Source organism: Emys orbicularis, chromosome 8 (genome assembly GCF_028017835.1).
Source record: "Emys orbicularis isolate rEmyOrb1 chromosome 8, rEmyOrb1.hap1, whole genome shotgun sequence".
Classification (NCBI taxonomy): domain Eukaryota; kingdom Metazoa; phylum Chordata; order Testudines; family Emydidae; genus Emys; species Emys orbicularis.
In genome coordinates, this window is record NC_088690.1 from 107,820,219 (window position 1) to 107,839,280 (window position 19,062).

Below are 19,062 nucleotides of genomic sequence, written 5' to 3' on the forward strand. Positions count from 1 at the left end.
TCCAGAATTGTAACCACAGTCCATTCCATAAAGGTACAGAAATCCAGTCCAGATTTTTCACAGAGGAAAAGGGAAGCTTACATAGGCTATTGCCAGGGAATGAACAATGCGTTTAATTAACCAACCTCTTCCCAGTTCAGACAGATCCTGGACTGGATTTCTGTTTCCACTTGGAGTGGACTCCGAGTCACATGGCACTTGGGGAACTCCCGATAGCTCTGTATTTTGGATTAAACCATGAAGTTCCTGGATGGTTTTTGCACATGCCATTCCCGCTATTTCCCCTGGGTATTCCGTTCCCACTCCACCAGAAAGAAAAGACAGATTTCCCGCGGAAAATACCCATGGGAGTGAGGGGAGCAGAGCATGCAGCAGCCAATGTGATCAGATAGCAGAACTAGGCGGCACTCAGCCGTACACAAGGCAGCTGAGAAGATGGGCTCTCTCGCACATGAAGGTCTTGCAATAAGCGAACTGGAGTCGTTCCATGCTCAGCAACATGAAGGTTTTATTTCTGTGGTTTAAAACGTTTCTTATATCACAGTAACTTCCTGGGTTAGTGACACGTTTGGACACGAGTCATCTTGCACCAATTCAGGCAATAATCCCGCCCCCACTCCCTCCCATAAAATCCCCACCCCGAGACCACCCGGGTGGTCTGCACTGCTTGCAATGTTACACTCTTCTGTGGTACGTTTTTCTAGCACAAGGTGAATCTTCTTCCAAGTGGAACTGAACGTCCTCCGAAGCCCCCTAAAAGCGACAGTGACATCTAGGCTGTGTGCACGTGATGGCTCAGACACAGGGACGGGCTTTCACAGGGCTCCCGGGGCAGCTTAGTCGTCCCCTCCGCAAATGGCCAGCAGAGCTTTGCAGTAATCGCCGGAGGTGTCCTTCTGCAAGAAGGAAACAAACGCCAGAGAAAAATGAAAAGCCAGAGAGGAGACTCTTGTGACAATGCAATAAGGGGAGTGCAAGCTGGCCCTTAAAGCATTTTGATCTCCTCCAGCGGAAGGCAGGGATCAATACCGTTGGTGCCCAGACGTTATGGGGACAAGCCTCTTAGAAATTTTCACTCACAGTGTTCACTGCCTGCCTGGTACATTTAAAGCGTGAATGGACAAAGTGCTGGTTACCATCCAGCAGGCACAATCCTGCATCCCCTGGCAGATGGAGTAGCTGAAACAGACTTTCTAAAGCACCCAGCAGTCACCATGGTGACACTAATGGCCAGCGATTCAGAAGAGCCCAGGACACTCCCCTGCAGCCAACTTTAAGGGCAAAGGCCGAGCTAAGAGGCACGTCTTTAAAGCATGGCCCACTCCTGGTCAATGGTAAGGACAGCGCCCAGTGGGGATGTGACAGGGAAGTTCCCACCCCCTCCTCACCTCAATCATGTGGTGGAGCGACTTCTCGTGCATCTCCTTGAACACACGCCTGATGTTCAGCAGATCGATCTCGCTCCTGGAGACCATGATCCTGGTGAGGGTTCTGTCATCGGTGCCGATGCCCTGGCAACGTGGGGAGAAAGTACAATAACCAAAAGGGGCAGGGTGGGAGCACGGTGGGGTCCCCTCCCACCGTGCCTCTAGCTGATAAATTAAATGAGTTTCCCAAATCTCCGTGCCCAGGGAAGCGTGGCAGCAGCGACACTGTCGTTGGACATAATGCGGGGCAGAGCTATTGCAGCTGCAGCAGCCAGACGGATGCTTCACCAGAACCCACGGAACGGAAAATACCAGCCACTGCTCCAGGGCTACCTCCGCTCCAGCCAGGCTGAAAAATGCAAAGAGCGCCAGGTGGCCATGGGAACCCCAAACAGAGAGTCTGTTTTCACCTTCATGGAGTCGTAGAGTTTGTCAGCAAAGAAAGCCGGCTTGTCCTTGACGCTCCGAACTGCAAGCAGAGAGAGAAGAGACGCAGTCTGGAAACCTTGCCAAGGACCAAGCAACCAGCGCTGCCCCACACCCCCAGCAATAGTGGTATGGCTCCAGGATACCCCAGTGGGGGCTGGCATGGGGGAATCATTCCCCACAGCACAGCCCTTCTAACAGCTTTTGCCTTGGGAGCGCTGTTTGCTCTCCGCTTGGGTATTTCAGAGGGAGCAACCACCCTCCCTGAATGTTAGTGGGGCTGGGATAGAAACCCAGGGGGAAACCTAATCCCAATGAAATCAATGGCAAAACTCCCATTGACTTCAGTGAGGCTATGATTTCACCCTAGATCCCAACTTCACAGCTTAGGCTGCTCTCTAAGATCATTAAGGATCCCACCCCCCAATCCAGGCAGGTAATTAGCAGGCTCTGAATTATCCAGCTGCCTCATTTCCACTGAATGGAGAAGATGGACCAGAACCAATCCCTGATTTTCTTTTGTTTGTCCCTAGTATTATTCTGATCATGGCTTTCATACAGAAAACAAGAGAGACTAAAAGACAGCTTTCCCGATACCATCCCAATATTTAAGTAATACAATCCCTTCCGAAGTTCCCACTGCGGTCACTTGCAAAACTCTCCACGACTTCAGCAACGCAGGACTGGAGCGTATACTGAACTCACTATGGCCCCGACCCAGCCAAACACTTATAGCAGGAGCACGTGAGCAGCTCCATAGACATCGACGGGACGTTCCTTTCCCACATTTCACAAGGGGGGAGAATATCTACGTCCGCTATTGGAAAAACCAAAACAGTGCTCTGATCCTGTTGGATTAGCTCCAGGGAGAGAAGAGGTGCCCCAGAGCCAGCTAGGTTGACCAGATGTTCCGATTTTATAGAGACAGTCCCGATTTTTTGGGTCTTTTTCTTATATAGCCTCCTATTACCCCCTACCCCCGTGGGCAATGGCAGAGAGCCCCACAGGGTCATGCAACATCCCATACTGGGCCAGTGTACACAGTGGAATCCTGGGCCCCCGCTACCCCCTGAGCACACAGCGGGGAACTGACCGATGGCCACGAAGGCATCCCTCACGTCTCCAGACATGTGCTTCCGGACGGTGTGCGCCACGTCATGGTTAGTCATTTTAATGAACTCTTGGAACACTAGGGACCAAAGGAGAAGAGAGCACGTCACAAGCCAGAGCATACGAAGTCCCAGCCTCCCAGACCCGAGGCCGCTCTAAGTTCTGCTGCAGGCTAAACTGGCCTCAAGTTGACCCCAAGATTGGGGGGGGGGGGGGAGGGAAGCAGGGCACAAAGCCACCTATGCCCCTCCTTTGCATCCTGCCCCAAGCCCCGCCCCCCTAGGACCTGAAGATCAGGCCCTCTGGTCCGTGTTAGGAAAGGCTAAGGAGGTGCCAGAAGGAACGGTTACAAAACAGCACATGGGTATTTCCTAAGGCAGGCGCAGTTGGCAACCAGAACCCAGAGACCCAAAGGTGCAGGGTCTGCCACTCCTTCCCTCGGGCGAAAGGAAAATTTCCACCCTCTTATCAAGGGCTGCATCACTATGGGTGAGGCCGTCACAAGCTCACTCTTCCAGGAAACGGCAATGTGGGCACCACAGGTCAGATCAAAGAATTCACCACTAGTCATAGGGCCAGATGCTGGTGATTAACGTGCTCCTACCTCTGCGGAGATGGGGGTAACTCCGGGTGCACAAAATGCTCAAGAAACGGGTTTCTAGGGATGTGGAGTCGCCGCTGGAAACATCAGATAGTTTCTGCAAAACCAAACAAGCATGAAGGAGGAGAGGAGACAGTGCAGAGAGCAGGAGGAGGCGTGCCGTACACCATTTCTTCCTGGGAGAGTTGGTGGGAAAATGTCAATCCAAAAAGCTTCCCAGAAGGAAAACAGCTTCTTTGACAAAACTGAGATTTTCACAAAATAAAGTCTATTTCTCTTGAAAACAGTTGGGTTTTCACTGAAAAACAGGAAAACCCAGACACAGAAACATTGTGGTTTTCAGTGAAAATCTGAAAAATTGCAACACAGAGGATTTTTCCCCTCTGTTTCTGTTGAAAATGTTTGACAGGGAAAGTTAATTATTTCCCAACCAACTTAGCTCCCTAGGTTTGATTCTGGTCCAGAGGGCTGAACTTGATGACTTCCTGAGATCCCTTCCAGCCCCACATTTCTGTGATCTTATGTTTTACCCAGGCCTTGCCTACACACAAACACTGTAGCTCTTTAACGAGACCCGGTGTAGTTATTGAGATAAACCTGTGTGGGTGGGCGTGTATTGGTGCAAAGGTGCTTTATTCCCGTAGGGAACGGGAATAGCCTACACTGATGCAAAGCACCTTTATCCCGATAGAACTGCGCCCACCCTCGGGATTGCACCGATTTCACTATTTCAGTAGAAAGTCACACCGCAAATAGAAATAGTTAAACCGGTCTAAAAAACTGTGCAGGCCCGAGAGTCTAAAGTCATTAGTGAGCAGCCTGCTGTGGTCCTGAGTGGGCCGTACACAACCGGAACGGCCCCGCCGGTCTGACCTCGCACGCATGCTGTGGGCGCCATTTTGAGAGCCAAATGGCCTCCTCTATGCGGCAAAAGTGCTGGCACGCTGTTCCGGCGCCTCTGCCCTGGCGCTCCCAAGACACCTAAAAGCCCGCTCAGGCGAGGAGGTGGAGTGGAGGTGAGCTGGGGCGGGGGGAGGGCCACCCGCAGTAACGGGGGGGGGGGGGGGCGCACAGGGGAACCACTCCCCGCCCCAGATCACCTCCACTCTGCCTCCTCTGCTGAGCACACAGCCCCCGCTCTAAGTCTCCTCCAATTGGCGCACAAGCCTGGGAGGGGAGGAGAATTAGAGAATTAGAGCAGCGCCGGCGTGCTCAGCGGAGGAGAGCTGGGGCGGGCTCCCCGGGCGGGGTTAGCTGCCGCGGGGGGGGGAGGGGCGGTTAGCTTCCACGGGGGGGCTCCTTGGGCGGTGTTAGCTGCCGCGGAGGGGGACCTTGCACGGGGGGGAGCTGCTGCGAGGGGGGGATCCCTGGGTGTGGCGGGGGGTTAGCTGCCACGGCGGGTGGGGTTAGCTCAAGATGCCGCGGGGGGGGGGGGCGCTCCTCGGGTGGGAGGTGCGGGTGGGTGGGGTTAACTGCCACCGGGGGCGGGAGGGGGCCTAAGTGGTGGCACTGGCCCTGGGAACAGGACTGGCTCCCAGCTGTTCCACATCTCGGCTGGAAAGGATCGGATCTCCCTTCTCTTCCCCCTAGTGCAGCACCTTCCCACTTAGCGTGGGCCCTGTTTAAGCAGCTTTCATTCAAGCCCCCAAGTGCACCTTGAGGCCTGGCCAGGCTCTAGGGCACATCCCCTGGGGCCCCGTTGGGCACGGAGAGGCTTGTCAGTCTGGCTGAAGTCTGCAGACGCCTCTGTGGATTGCTGGGAGTGCAGATATAACGCTTGGGCCAGTGTCAATCAGCAGTAACCCCACGGCAGTCAATGGGGCTACGTGGTGTACAACTAAACTTGGCCCGGGGGCATCATTTCAGAAGAGTTCGGGGGGGGGGGAGGGAGAAGTTGTGTGTGAACAAACCAAGGTGTGGGGGGAACTGTCCCTGTTCCCCATAGCAAATGTCTCCCCTGCTTGGGCCCACAGGGCTGCCCCCTCTGAAGTGACTTGGGACTGCCTTGGGACTCTGCTATTACTCACATTTCCCAGGCACCCATCACCGGTCTTGTCACTCGGGTTCCCATGGGACTTTCTGGGAGGGGGTGTGTGTGCGTGCGAGAAATTGAGGAGTTGGACCACTGCCTAGGCTGCTCCCCCAGGACACTGTGCACATGGGCTCAGGCCTGGAGCCTGCACTCCTGCAAAACTCCCCAGCTGACCTCAAGGGGGAGCTCTGACAGAGGCAGGAGGCAGGATTTGGCCCGTGGGAACGGTTGGCGCGAGATGGAGAGCTCCCTGCACAGAGAACCCCTAGGAGGTGCCTGCAGCCTGGTCTGCGTGTGCAGTGGGCAGGTTTTTTCTGCCTCCTCCCCCTCCAGCACTGCAAACACACTAGGTAGTACCCTGTAAATCATGCAGATGGGGGTCAAAGAATAAAAGGGCAGGCACTCACCAGGCTCTCCGCAACCACCTGGCAGAGAGAAAGAGAGAGGGGGGGAGAGAGGAAGGCAACAGGGTCAGAGATGTGCAGCACACCCCCTTTCCTGGGGGAGGCACCGATCATTCCCCCCACCGAGAGAGAGGGAGGCAAGGGTGGCAGAAGAGGACTCACGTTCGCCTGGTGAGGCGCCCACTGTTCTGGCCACTGAGCGGCTTGGCCATGCCCTTTGCTGACCCGGCTGCTGAAAATGTCAGCGGTCGCCAGGGCAGGCAATCGGGCTGTTCACAAGTGCAGTAGGTAAAATATAGAAAACTCCATTACCCCTCCTCTGCTAACAATCCCTTAAAGAGAGGATCCCCGTGTGGGTCAGAGGAGAACGGAGCGTGCAGTGGAAATCTCATTGGGGGTGGTGGTCTCCCAGCAGGGTGATGGAGCATAAAAACAAAAGAACGGCCCTACTGGGTCAGACCATCTAGCCCAGTATCCTGTCTTCCGGCAGTGGCCAGTGCCAGGTGCCCCAGAGGGAATGAACAGAACAGGGAATCATCAAGTGATCCATCCCCTGTTGCCCATTCCCAGCTTCTGGCAAACAGAGGCTAGGGACACCATCCCTGCCCATCATTATTATTCACAGAGCGCCATCAATGCACCTGGAGTTTTGCAAACACATTGGAAGACAAGACCCCTGCTCTGAAGAGCTTGTAGGCTAAGGCAATGTCTGGGCTGCAGTCCCAGGGGGTGATTACAGCTTTAATCTCACTAGCTCGGGTTCGGCAGCAGTGCGCACTTCAGCACAGGCTGTCCAAGCCAGGGTAATTATGGGGCCAGGCATGCAGCTGCTGCCACCTCACTGCTCTGGTACCTGAGCGGCAATCACACCCCGTGACTGCAGTGTGGACGTACCCGGAGCGGGAGAGGAATGAGGACGTGAAGGGCAACCTGTGCACATGCCAGAGAGGAGCTGGGTGATGCAAGGCCAAGCCACAGGAATTGGGAGGCGGTCAGGGGGGTTGTTTGGTGCAGGGAGAGAGGGAAGGTGTTCCACACACACAAGGTGGCCTACAAAAATACATGGGGACCGTTGTTCTCTTCTGCCAGCCTCGAAAACCTACTCTGCCCTCTCCGAGCCTGCGTGAAGATCAGGCGCTGGGCGGGGAGGGCATTGGTCTTGCTATCTGATGAAATGTGAGATTATTCCAATGCATTCCTCCAGGGCTGAGCCATGGGGAGCAGTTTGGCTGGAATGGCCTGAATAGGGGCCTGGGATTTCGAGTTCATCTGCTCAGCATAGGTCATTTTAGCCACTGATCGCTGCCTCTCTCTTTCTCCGGTACAATCAGCGGCAGGCCCGAATGAAGCACTGCACAGGACAGGCGTAGGAGGAACGCACAGCAGCATGCGGTAGTGATGCTAGCCCCCCCTCTGCTGGTAGCAATGCTAACGACATCCTCCAGGAGAACAGTGCCAGCCGTGCTAATGAAAGGCACATGTCAACAGGCTTCAAGCACAGAGAGCAGCAAATGGCGGGGCCACGGAGCCGCCGTGTCCACAGGCGTTGCAGCAGCAGAATATTCAAACAGCCCTTGGAAGCCACCTCAGATAGCTCAGGCCAGCGAGATTCGTAAACAGGCTTTGGAGCTTCAGATGGTGCAGTGCGGTGGGCAGCGGGGAAGGGAGATGATTCTTGTCACGGGGGTTGAAGTGTGAGCTCTGCGGAGGGCAGAGCTGTGTCAAGGGGGTCTTCATGCTTGACCCCACCAGGCTAACCTTGCCTGGTTCCAGTTGACTAACCAACCGAGTACTCGTGCCATGCTCACTGGGGACCAGGGGCCTTTCAAGCAAGCCCGGGCTGGTTTAGGGGTTTGTGCTGAAATCATGAATTCAGCAGTTCCTGGTTGATTCAGATTAGGAACCAGGTGCAGCTCAGTGTTTCAGCTGCCTTCCACTCTGAGATTCGGAGTCACTGCCAGCAAAACGCAAGGGATCGGTAACTCCCGCGGATCAAAACCACAGCAGCTACTGGCGCCAGCCTGTGTGAAGCGAAAGCGCTAAGCTTCTCCCCACGGGACAGCCTTCCTAAGCTAACTGCAGCGGCGGTGCGAGCAAGGGGATCTGACTTTTTTTGTGTGTGGCCCACAAAAATGGTGGCTATTTTGCAAACTAGCTACTGAACAACTAAGTGGTGGGGGGGAGGGGGGAAGAGGTTTTTCCTTTGATAAGAACATTTACAATCCAGGGGGCAGGACTGGGAGCTTCTCAGGAGAGGGACCTTGTCTTCTGTCATGGTTTGTAGCTGCCCTGTATGTTTACATACAACAGCAATGGCTCCAGGATATTAGAACTAGGGCTTGCAGAAATCAAGGGTGGCAGTTTTACCCAAACACACATAGTTTTGTCCCAGAAACGGTTCCGCTTCACTAGGCATTTTTCATGTAGGTTTCTGCATGGGAACATCTGAGTCATGAAGACCAGACTTTCCAAACACGGGGGCCTGACGTTGGACACCTGAAGCCATGGCTTGATTTGCAGAGGCGCTGAGCCCTCACAGCTCCCATTGGAGCACCTCAGAAGACCAGGATCCTTGTTTAGGTGCCGGATGTTAGGCTCCCAGTTTGAACGTTTTGGCTTTGTTGACTTTCCAAGGGCAGCGGCTGGTGTCGTTCAAGGCAGGCGGAAGGAGCAAAGCGAAGACAGGAGACAAACAGGAAAAGAGTCAACGATCGCACTAACCAGCGTGAAACCGCCGTGGAACCCAGAAAGGAATGGTCTGAAAATTCCATCCGATACAATGCCAAAGTGACCTTTGGGCAGACTGGCACATGTTACAGCACTTCATTCAGGGCCTCGGACACCAACCCGCTCACTAATTCTACGTCTTTTTAACTAATAAAATGATTGATTTAAATTCTAAAAGGAAGCACCACCCCCCTAACTCCTCCCAGTTCTCCTAGCAGGACGGTGTGATTTCTGCAAGCCCCAGCTAGACTATTCTCATGGAAAATTTCATTGAGATTTTTCCTTTAGGTTGGGAAAAGAAGAGCTACTAAGCAGCGCAAACTCTTTGAAGGGCCCCTGCGCCTCAGTGTTGGGTCCAGGGAACCCACCAGAAATGGAGAGAGTAGGCGGTCTCGGGGTGGGCATTCTCAGATCCACGGAGCAAAGGAGAGGTTGATAAATAACACCGACTCCCAAGTCTGTGAGCATGTGTGTACGTGTGCACACCTGCAGGGGCAGTTCTCACCTTGGCATCTTCATGAGCTCGTGTGAGGTCTTCTCCTCCTTCGTCACGGTTGCCCTGTGTTTAAACATGACAGTCATGGAGAAAGGATCTTGGAAGAAATGTCTGCTCAGAGCAGGAAGGGACCTTGTCCCTGCTGCACACCCAAACGATATTGGACGGCTGAGACTACTAGCTGTGGCAGAGAGAGTCTTTCACAGCCAGGTCACGTGGTTGGTGGCAAAAGCCTTGGCTGGCTGACAGCTGTTTGGTGACCTCTGCCTGGTTCCTAATGGACACAGGTCTACATCCAAAGGCCACGCATTTAGCACTAATGGGCTCCCTGGAGCCTGCACTCCCTTTTCACCCCTGCCAGTGGTCTCTCCAGAAGACACCTGACACACACGGATGGGGATGGGAAGCCAGCGCTTCTGCTGCCTGTTCCGTATAAAATTAGAGGACTGGAGTCCACAGTACTATCTGTGTGGCAATGTCCCTTTAAGCCACCTGGCTCCCTGGATTTTCCCTGTTCTCTGCAGTGACAGTATATTTATTTATCAGGAGTTTAACTGGGGCACAAAGACTCCAGGACCATGCACGGTTAGATCTCCAGTCCCACCCCAGCATGTGCGCACCGAGTACGTTTCCTCCAACACTCCTTGACCAGCTGGGATAGAGCATCACCAAGTCCTGTTCGTTAAGGACAGGCTGCCTGAGAGCCCTGAACATTTCCTGTCCAGGGCTCAGTTACCTTCTCAGAAATAGAGAGGAGATGGGGCTAGTTCCGCAGCCGGGGTCAATCCCCACAGCATCACGGGCCTCAGAGCAGGAGGTTAGCTTTAGGAGAGCTACACCGATTGACACCAGCTGAGGATCTGGCCCAGGGACTCTCGGGACATTTTTGTCTGGGTTTATAGCTCCGTTTCCCCCTTTAAAAAATGTGCCCTAGAGTGTGACCTTTTCAACAGCCTGCAGTCTGACTGGATGGCTATTTGGCATGTTGCTTTCCTATAGGCCACAGGAGCTAGAAGTGAAAGATTTGAGTGGGTACAGCCAACCAATGGGCAAACACCAAGGCATCCTGGTGTATTCCTGAGTTCTGCAAGCTGTCTTAGATTCTACCTGAAGAAACACAACCACATCCTGTCAACTGTCGGGGAGAAAGGGGGCTATGAGGAAACTGGAGTTTTGCGAGAGGTTAGATTGGAAAACCAGAGTCCCACAAGCAAAGCACACTGGAGAAAAAGTGACCCTACCAGAGCCAGGGAGACAAGAATCCTTTTGAAGTGTCCTGATGTGTCAGAGCTCAGCGCATCCTCCAGAGATTTGCGATAGGCTGAGGAGAAAGGAGCGCAAAACCGAACACAATATAAATATGTATCCCACCTCAAAGAGTCAGCCCCCGCCTTCCGCTCACGCATCCGGTGTTGCTCAGGCAGCTGATCATGTTTACCACACGGGCCCTGGGGATGGAACGGGGCAGGTGAGAGCGGTCCTTTGCCCCTACGGCCTGTGTATCCAGCTGCCTTATTTGCACACATAAAATGGATGCACAACAGCTTTTACAGGCACAGTTTTGGTCATGGAACAATGGGTACTTGGAATTGGAGGCCGGCTGAAAAGCCTTCACCTGATCCCACATGGTAAAGGACAAGCCCTCTGTTCCACAGATTCCATAACGAAAGGGCCAGATGGAGGAAGAGTGGACAGAGGAGAGGGCAAGGGTAGGACATGAGTCACGCAACTGGGTCATGGCGAGGCTCCAGGACAGGCATGTACAGCTAGTTACCACGCATGGAGCTGTCTGGTCCAGGGCAGCGGGTGTTTGGGAGAGAAGGGGAAGGGCTTGGAATGGGATCCTGGACTCTCCCGTTTTCTAAGGACAGGCGCTCAGGGAGAAGCGATGGTGATGGGCACTAAGACAAGAGCCTGGGTAGGTGGGCAGGGATCCCGTTTGCTGAGGATGGACATGCAGGAAATCCAGGACTTGTGCCAAGCACCTCATTCGTTTCTATTGCTCCTGAATGGAGGCAAGAGCCATTTGGGAGACGCTGGCCATACCTAGAAGGCTTCAGGTGCCTTCATAGAGCTGTGTGAGGAACCCAAGCCTGGAGCAGCAGTGGTACATAGACCACTTACCCTGGCAGAGTTGTACTGGGGGGAGTCTTGAGTCCCTCACTTTCAGTAATGCTGAAATGTAGCCCTCTTCTCCCCAGGCAGATTCCCCCCCGGCATTTCTCTAAGATCTCTCCTCTGGCTTCCTTACCTGCTTTATACGCCTCGTTAATCGCCTGGATCTCCCGATTGTTCCGAGTGGCCAAAATTTCAATGAGAATGTTCTCATCGGTGCCAGCCCCCTGGAAGCACAAAGGGAAGAGAACAGCACGTCCCTACGTTAGCGACGCACGGCACACTGCGGGATGGGAAGTGCCTTCTGGAGGGATGTTGCTGGTGAAGTTAGGATGAAAACCCTCCTGGCTGGGCATTTCCATATCATCCCAGTCACACAATATGGAAGATCTCTTTAATCACAGCAACGCTTTGTTTCACAGACAAAATCCCTAAGCACAGGGTAACTCCAGGGTAAATACCCCGTGGCTATGTCCTCATTCCTGTTTATTTACTCTGTATTTGTGGAGACTGGAGAATCCCCCAAGGCAGTGACACCTAACGCTGTGTTTGTGGACCTCAAGCCATGACTAATTCACAGCACAGCAAACAGAAGCTATTCTCCTTGGATTGCTGGCTTGGCTCCTCTCCCGCATAGTTATCAGGGGATTCGCTCATTGCAGTTAGGCATTCAGTGATCCACCGCCCCTCGAAGAGCTCTCTGGATTCAAGGAGGCAAGAAAAATCCCTTTGGCCCTGAAAATCCTGCAGGTGCCCATTGGGTTTTTAAAGGGAAGTTCTGCTGTTCTAAATGCTAAGAGCTGCAGCAGGCTCCGGAGAGGGTAGGAATCACAGCAAAGTATTTCTCTATCCTCATCATGTTTTCTTGTTGGGGTGGGGACGATTAGGACACGTGGGATGCACATCAAGTCTCTGAGCTGCATCTGCCCCAGAGCTGCTGATCTCTCTCTTCGCTGACAAATGGTGCTGTCCCAGGTTGTCACATTTTGCTTTCCTTCCCATTATAGCTCCTATCCCAAACTCCTGCTGGCATGGCCTCGCGGGTAGAGCATTGCACGGGTCCTCAGTGAACCTGTGTCCTATTCCCAGCTCTGCCCCTGGCCTGCTGAATGACCTACGGCAAGTCACTTCACCTCCCCGCGACTCATTTTCCCCATCTGTCATCATACTGACTTCCTTTGTAAAGTGCTTTAAGATCTACCGATAAGAGCTGCATAAGAGCTAGGTATTCTGATTATTTCTGCTCTGGGTCTGGGCCCATCCCCTGCCTCTCTCCCTGTTCGTTTGTTGCAACAGGAGAAGCAAACGGAAATCGCCAACTGGATGAAAGATGCCACCCTCTATGGCATTGCTCCCGTGCACGGGGCCACGCAGCTCTGGAAGCCTGGCTAGAGTGCTGCGGGAGCACCATGGCTAACTCTCAGACACAGCTGTGGAGAATTTTTCGACGGAACAATTTACCTCCATGGCTTTCTTCAGCTGCTTGGCATCAAACTGTGCCGGTGTCATCATCAGTCCAAGGATCAGCTTGGCCAAGCTTCCCGACAGCTCTGATTTCAGATCGGCCATCAGATCCTGCAAAAGGGATGGATGTCATCATGTTTAACTCTGTCTTCCTCACCAATCACAGCTCGGAGCAGCTAGTGATGGAGGAAGTCATGGCTACCCCCTAATCTTCAGCGCTCCCTGCTGGCTAGCAAGGGGAAAGGTGCAGAACGCAGGAATAAGAGAGGGGAATAAAGAAGAAATACCATGGGCAAATACTTAGGCTACCCTGTGCCTCAGTGCCCCATCTGTAAAAAGGGGCTAAATACTTCTGCACTTTGGGTTACATGAGGAGAAAATCCATCAATGAGTGTGAAGTGCAGGTACTATGGAGACATGGAAATGGGCCCAAATTCTCAAGCGTCTCCTCTCATTATGAGTGCCTCTGTTCTGGGATGCCCCACAGGAGACCCCATTTCACAAGCAGGAGCTCAGCTCTTGGAAGATCAGACCCCAAGTTGTCTAAAGTTGGACACTCAAAACTTGAGGCATCCAAAAACTGGGGCCATTTTGAAAACATGGCCCTTATTGACAGGGTTATTTGGGCGAGAACGGACAGAAGAACTTTCAACTAAAGACCAGACTCCTTCCTGACTGGGATTTGTCTCACAGAAAAGGGATAGATACGAAAGATGCTGAACTCTGTCTGTGAGTCTTTCCCCTCTCACAGCTTCGTCAGGCCTAGTGGAGACAGAGGAGACAGTAGCGGGGAAAGAGAAGGTGAAAATGAGCAACCAGACGGAAGGGAAAGAGCAGAAAGGACGGGAAGGTGGCAGGAAGCGTAAGGGGAAAGGAGCTTGCATCATTACCCTGCCAAAGTGAGACTTGTAGGTTCTCAAGATCTCCTGTCTCTGAGCGTTGCTCCTCTGTGTGACCACATCAATGATGGCGCCTTCGTCAGTGCCTGCAATGACACAGAAACCAGCCCACGTGAAGACCAGGGGACTTCGCACTGCGGGGATGGGCCTGAAGGACAGGTAGGCACAGACTGAGCCAGTCCAGGCTCTAGACAGGGCCACCCAGCAAAGTCCAAGCTCCTGAGACGTGTTTGCTGCCACAAGGCCTGTGAGGCGGAAAGCTGGGTATCTAGGGGACTGGGAGCTCCGCTATCTAGACCCTTCTCAGCAGGATTGTGAGGGGCTTGGGGCAGAAGCCTTCCCCACCCTAAGGCCGTTTCTAACAACAGGCCTGGTATTCAGAGTCAGTCAGCACAGCACCTCCAAGGCAGTGGTATCACATGATCACCCCAAATTGGCAGCACTCCCCAGGGCTGGGCTTGTGCAGCGTCTGCCAGTCATGGGGAGAACCTGACCAGAGAGCTGAGCATAGTTGGCAACAGCAACTTCCGCCAGCAAAACAATCGGACACTCGGGGGAGAATTTTCAAGAAATCAGTGAGGAGCAAGTCCCATTTTCAAAAGTGACTTAGGCGCCTAAGTCCCACTGAAAGTCTAATGGGTCTTTTCTAGCTCGGGTAGCTACGATTCTGGGATTCTCCCCTACCAGGAGAAAGGTGAGGCTACAGCTAACTGTTAGGTTGACATTAACCCTGCTTCCTCCTGACCCACAGTGTGTCAGCCATGGCACCATGACTCAGGCTTGTGGGGCTACAAATAGGAAAGTAGACGTACAGGCCTGGGCTGTGAGACCCTCCCCCCTTGCTGGGTTTCAGATGCCAGGCTCCAGCCAGAGCCCAAGTGCCTACACTGCTAGCCCTGAGAGCCAGAGTCAGGTACCCCAGACACTTTCCTCAATATAGACACCAAAGGGCCTGATTAGTTTATCAGCCTGCCAGCGAAGGGCTGTTCCCTACTGTATGTTCTCCAGTCTAATTTTCAATGACCTAAGAGATGGGCTTTAGCTGTCCAGAGAGAGAGAGACACTCCGGGAGATCCCACTGGCAGGAAGCGTCCTGATATTTAGTCTAAATTTCCCTTTGATCACATTTAATCACATCCTCTGATATCCCTCCTGGGCCATCCCAAACAGCCCCTCCCTTCCTACTTGTAGACCAGAGCTGGGTGAATTGAGAGCAACTATCCACAAACATCTCAGTCACCCAGGTGCTCCTCTCTTCCTGTTTCCTTCCCACAAAGATGTGCACAAGCAAAGGGCAGGAACCCAAGTGTTCATGAGAAGGGGATTTGTGGCCCATGGCCCAGAATCGTCTACTCAGGAATCAAAGTTTGTTCCCTAACTAAATAAAATTCATATTGGGTGGAAGTAGCTTCTAAAAGTTAGACCATCCAATGGGGGAACAGAAAAAAAATCACATGACTTTCGTGACCAGTCACACCCGTGCAAATCTCTAACACTTGAAGGCATACTCACTGGTGTGAAGAGTTTGCAGATGCCTTTTAGGCTGAAATATGTTTGCAGAAAACATGCAAAACAAAGTCCGTCTGTTGAGGGACAATCAGTGATATGGAAAATGGGCCAAACTCTCTGAGTAAATCCTTCACTACAAGCTTTGCACTCTACGCAGCTCCAACTCCAGCTGCCTGAGCCTAATGCTGACAGTTCTTTATTCCAGTCGATCTGCAGAATTATGTTTCTAGATCTTTATGCAGATAGTCTCAGTCCTTCACGGGTTTTCTGCTCTAGAATCCACTAGGGAGTGGAACATTTCCCCAGAAGACAGAGGAGACAGGGCCACCCACCTTCCACCAGTGCCCACAGTGTCCTACTTACCAAGTCCCTTCATTGCCTTCCTCAGCACCTTTGCGTCACCATCAGCATTAAAGTCTGCAGCTGGGCGCACGGTTCCTCTCAGCTGCAGAAAGGTTAAGAGGTTTTAGATTAAATCCAGAAGCCCACTGGGCCAGGAGAGGAGAAGAAACAGAGGGAGAAGGCGTGTTAACCAGCAAGCCAAAGGCAAAGCAGCTAGTGGGATTAGAAAGCAGGTGGGGGTCTGTGTGTGGATGCCGAGCCAGCAGTGTCCAGATACTGGCCCCCAGGGAAGGAAATAGCCAAGAAGCCCTGAAGAGGAGGCGCTGTTGCTTGTATAAATACCATCCTCGCCTCATGCTGCACGAGAGCCAGACTGGGCTTCACCACCTCCCACGCCAGGCGAAGGGACAGAGCTGAGAACTGGGGTCAGCAGCACAAAGGGGATGAAAGTCTTTCCCCTCCCGCATTAGGCCAAATTCTACCCTCGGGTGTCCTCATGCAGCTCTCACCAACAGGAACGGAGCCGTCCGTGCCCCTCCACAGGCTGACTGGGCTGGGAAGGTCCTTGCCACCCAACCCAACCCTGCTCCTCATCTAATACTCTGCCAGGCAACATTCCCAGGGGGCTCCTTGAACAGCCTCGCTGCTGGGGACTGAGCCCCCTGGTCACACACCCAAGATCTGCAAAAGGTTCCTAGAAGATCTGCTGTGCTGCCATTCCTCAGGGGGTCCACCCCCATCACCTTCCCCCCCCCCCCCGCCCCCGAGCCCTGGGATGCCTCATCAGTGCAACACCATTAATGTGGTGAACACAAGGCCCCCTGAGCCCCACTGCTGCATGTGCAGGAGACCTCCGTGAGGCACTGAAGCCAAGCTCCAGATTGCACGCAGTGTACGGTGCTGACATGGCACTGGACAGCACCAGCACCCAGCAGGATCCACCAGGCTTGCATTTCAGTGTTAGCAACATGTGTTAGTAGATACACGTGCTGCTGCCGCGTGGGGGGGAGCATCCAGCACTTCTGGGGTTAACTCATCACTGGAAATCAGAACCTCGAGGGAAACCTCGTGTTAATATGCACAGTACAGACGTCTGATTGGCCAGGGCAGCAGCCAGTTAGAAGGTGCCAGTGCGCAGAGGGAGGAAGCTGTGATTTCCAAGCTAGCAGGGAGCAGAGGAGGAGGGATTGGAGTGGGTTCTGACCTCTACTTTAGCGACTGCACTAAGCTCCCACATCCGATAGGCCACCTGCGCAGCTTCAGGGAAGAACTCACCTGCGGCGCTGAAATGGGAGGGGATAGGACGTCAAGGACAGTGAGCAACTGGGGAACTCACCAACACAGGACAGATCAGCCAGCACCATAACCCAACCGCTGAGTGATCCCACGCCAGATCAGCCCACACCATCACCCGATCTCTAATGCCCCCAGGCCAGATCAGCCCACACCATCACCCGATCTCTAATGCCCCCAAGTCAAACCAGCCCACACCATCACCCGATCTTTAATGCCCCCAGGCCAGATCAGCCCACACCATCACCCGATCTCTAATGCCCCCAAGTCAAACCAGCCCACACCATCACCCGATCTCTAATGCCCCCAGGCCAAACAAGCCCACACCATCACCCAATCTCTAATGCCCCCAAGTCAGATCAGCCCACACCATCACCCGATCTCTAATGCCCCCAAGCCAAACCAGCCCACACCATCATCCGATCTCTAATGCCCCCAAGTCAAACCAGCCCACACCATCACCCGATCTCTAATGCCCCCAGGCCAGATCAGCCCACACCATCACCCGATCTCTAATGCCCCCAAGCCAAACCAGCCCACACCATCACCCGATCTCTAATGCCCCCAGGCCAGATCAGCCCACACCATCACCCGATCTCCAATGCCCCCAGGCCAGATCAGCCCACACCATCACCCGATCTCTAATGCCTCCAAGCCAAACCAGCCCACACCATCATCCGATCTCTAATGCCCCCAAGTCAAACCAGCCCACACCATCACCCGATCTCTAATGCCCCCAGGCCAGATCAGCCCACACCATCACCCGATCTCTAATGCCCCCAGGCCAGATCAGCCCACACCATCACCCGATCTCTAATGCCCCCAGGCCAGATCAGCCCACACCATCACCCGATCTCTAATGCCCCCAGGCCAGATCAGCCCACACCATCACCCGATCTCTAATGCCCCCAAGTCAAACCAGCCGACACCATCACCCGATGTCTAATGCCCCCAAGCCAGATCAGCCCACACCATCACCCAATCTCTAGTGCCCCCAAGTCAAACCAGCCCACACCGTCACCCGATCTCTAATGCCCCCAAGCCAAACCAGCCCACACCATCACCTGATCTCTAATGCCCCCAAGCCAAATCAGCTGACACTGCAATTCAGTTCCTAATGCCCCTGGGGGCAAATCAGCCGCCACTCTAACCCAGTCCCTAAATGCCCCTCAGGACAGATCAGCCAGCATCCCAACCCAAATCTGCAGCCCTTTCCCCACAGCCTAAATCTTAGCGTGACCCAGAGCTGCTGAGACAATAGTGGGGCTTTTGTGCATTGTCAGGATAAAGCGACCGGATGGGGTGGGTGAGTTGAGCCTGGGGGGCGGAGGTGTTTTTCACGCTAGCATTGCCATGACTCGGGGTGCACTGCATCGCCGGTTCAGCTGCTTCCCTGCGCTCTGGAACACTGGTAGGTGACGAGGCGTTGGCTGCATAACCTGAGGGATTGGTGGGCCGGGAACAGGGCAGGGAGGTTTCTCTGCTCCTTGCGCCCAGCACTGGGGGGACAAGGACAAAGCATTCCCCCCACCATTGCTTACAGCATGGGACCCACTCTAGTCCATATCCTGCATCTACTGTGCTCCCCCGTTCACGTCGCTGCCTTCCCCCAGCTGGCAGCGATCGGGTGCCACTGGGGGGACCGCAGGACTGTGAACAAGGCTGGGGCTCACATGTGTTTGGACAATGGCCCCGTCCCTGCAGGGTGGGGGGAGCTGGGTTGGGTTTTTACAGCTGCGTTCAGGGGCAGTTCCTATGAAAGGAGGCTGTTTCGCGCTGGCACGTCACCAGCGGGAGAGTGACTCAGCTGCAGATGTGGAGGGGGTCCCGTCCCAGTGCAAGCTGGAGATACGGGATACCACGGCACCCCTTCAGCAGCTCCCTCAAGCCCACGGACCGGGCAGCTACAAACGCTTCAGCTCAGGTGGGGCTTCCCCCAAAGCCAACGTCTGACAGGGGCCTCTAGAGGCAACAATTGGGGGCGCGGAGGGGGAATGAGGGGATTGGGACAGGACTATAACCCCTCTGGTTGTGCTGACCATGTGGACTACGGGACCTGCTCCTATTGACGTCAGTGACAGAGGATCAAGCCCATGATGTGGATGCTCCACTTTGGCACCAGACCAGCACTCCGTGCCTTTCCCTGGACTGCAGTGGAAACCCTCCAACAGGGCCCCAGATGGAGCTCCAGTCAAGGAGGCTGGAGAGCCTAGAGTC

General features: G+C 54.0%; 1 protein-coding gene across 2 annotated transcripts in view; it reads right to left on the reverse strand.

Annotated features, from left to right (window-relative positions):
* Positions 1 to 493: 493 nt before the first annotated feature.
* Positions 494 to 19,062, reverse strand: part of ANXA6 (annexin A6) — a 28,569-nt gene continuing 10,000 nt past the window's right edge. Inside the window, exons 12-24 of one of the 2 annotated variants that reach the window (XM_065408977.1) lie at positions 16,757 to 16,835; positions 15,574 to 15,655; positions 13,693 to 13,787; positions 12,800 to 12,913; positions 11,475 to 11,565; positions 10,465 to 10,544; positions 9,233 to 9,286; positions 6,004 to 6,021; positions 3,568 to 3,661; positions 2,947 to 3,042; positions 1,838 to 1,896; positions 1,389 to 1,511; positions 494 to 896 (exon numbers count right to left, since the gene is read on the reverse strand). In XM_065408977.1, the coding sequence (XP_065265049.1) occupies positions 837 to 896; positions 1,389 to 1,511; positions 1,838 to 1,896; positions 2,947 to 3,042; positions 3,568 to 3,661; positions 6,004 to 6,021; positions 9,233 to 9,286; positions 10,465 to 10,544; positions 11,475 to 11,565; positions 12,800 to 12,913; positions 13,693 to 13,787; positions 15,574 to 15,655; positions 16,757 to 16,835 (1,045 nt within the window). In that variant the 3' untranslated portion in view covers positions 494 to 836. The remainder of the gene's footprint in view (positions 897 to 1,388; positions 1,512 to 1,837; positions 1,897 to 2,946; positions 3,043 to 3,567; positions 3,662 to 6,003; positions 6,022 to 9,232; positions 9,287 to 10,464; positions 10,545 to 11,474; positions 11,566 to 12,799; positions 12,914 to 13,692; positions 13,788 to 15,573; positions 15,656 to 16,756; positions 16,836 to 19,062) is intronic. The other variant, XM_065408978.1, reaches the window with a different exon arrangement.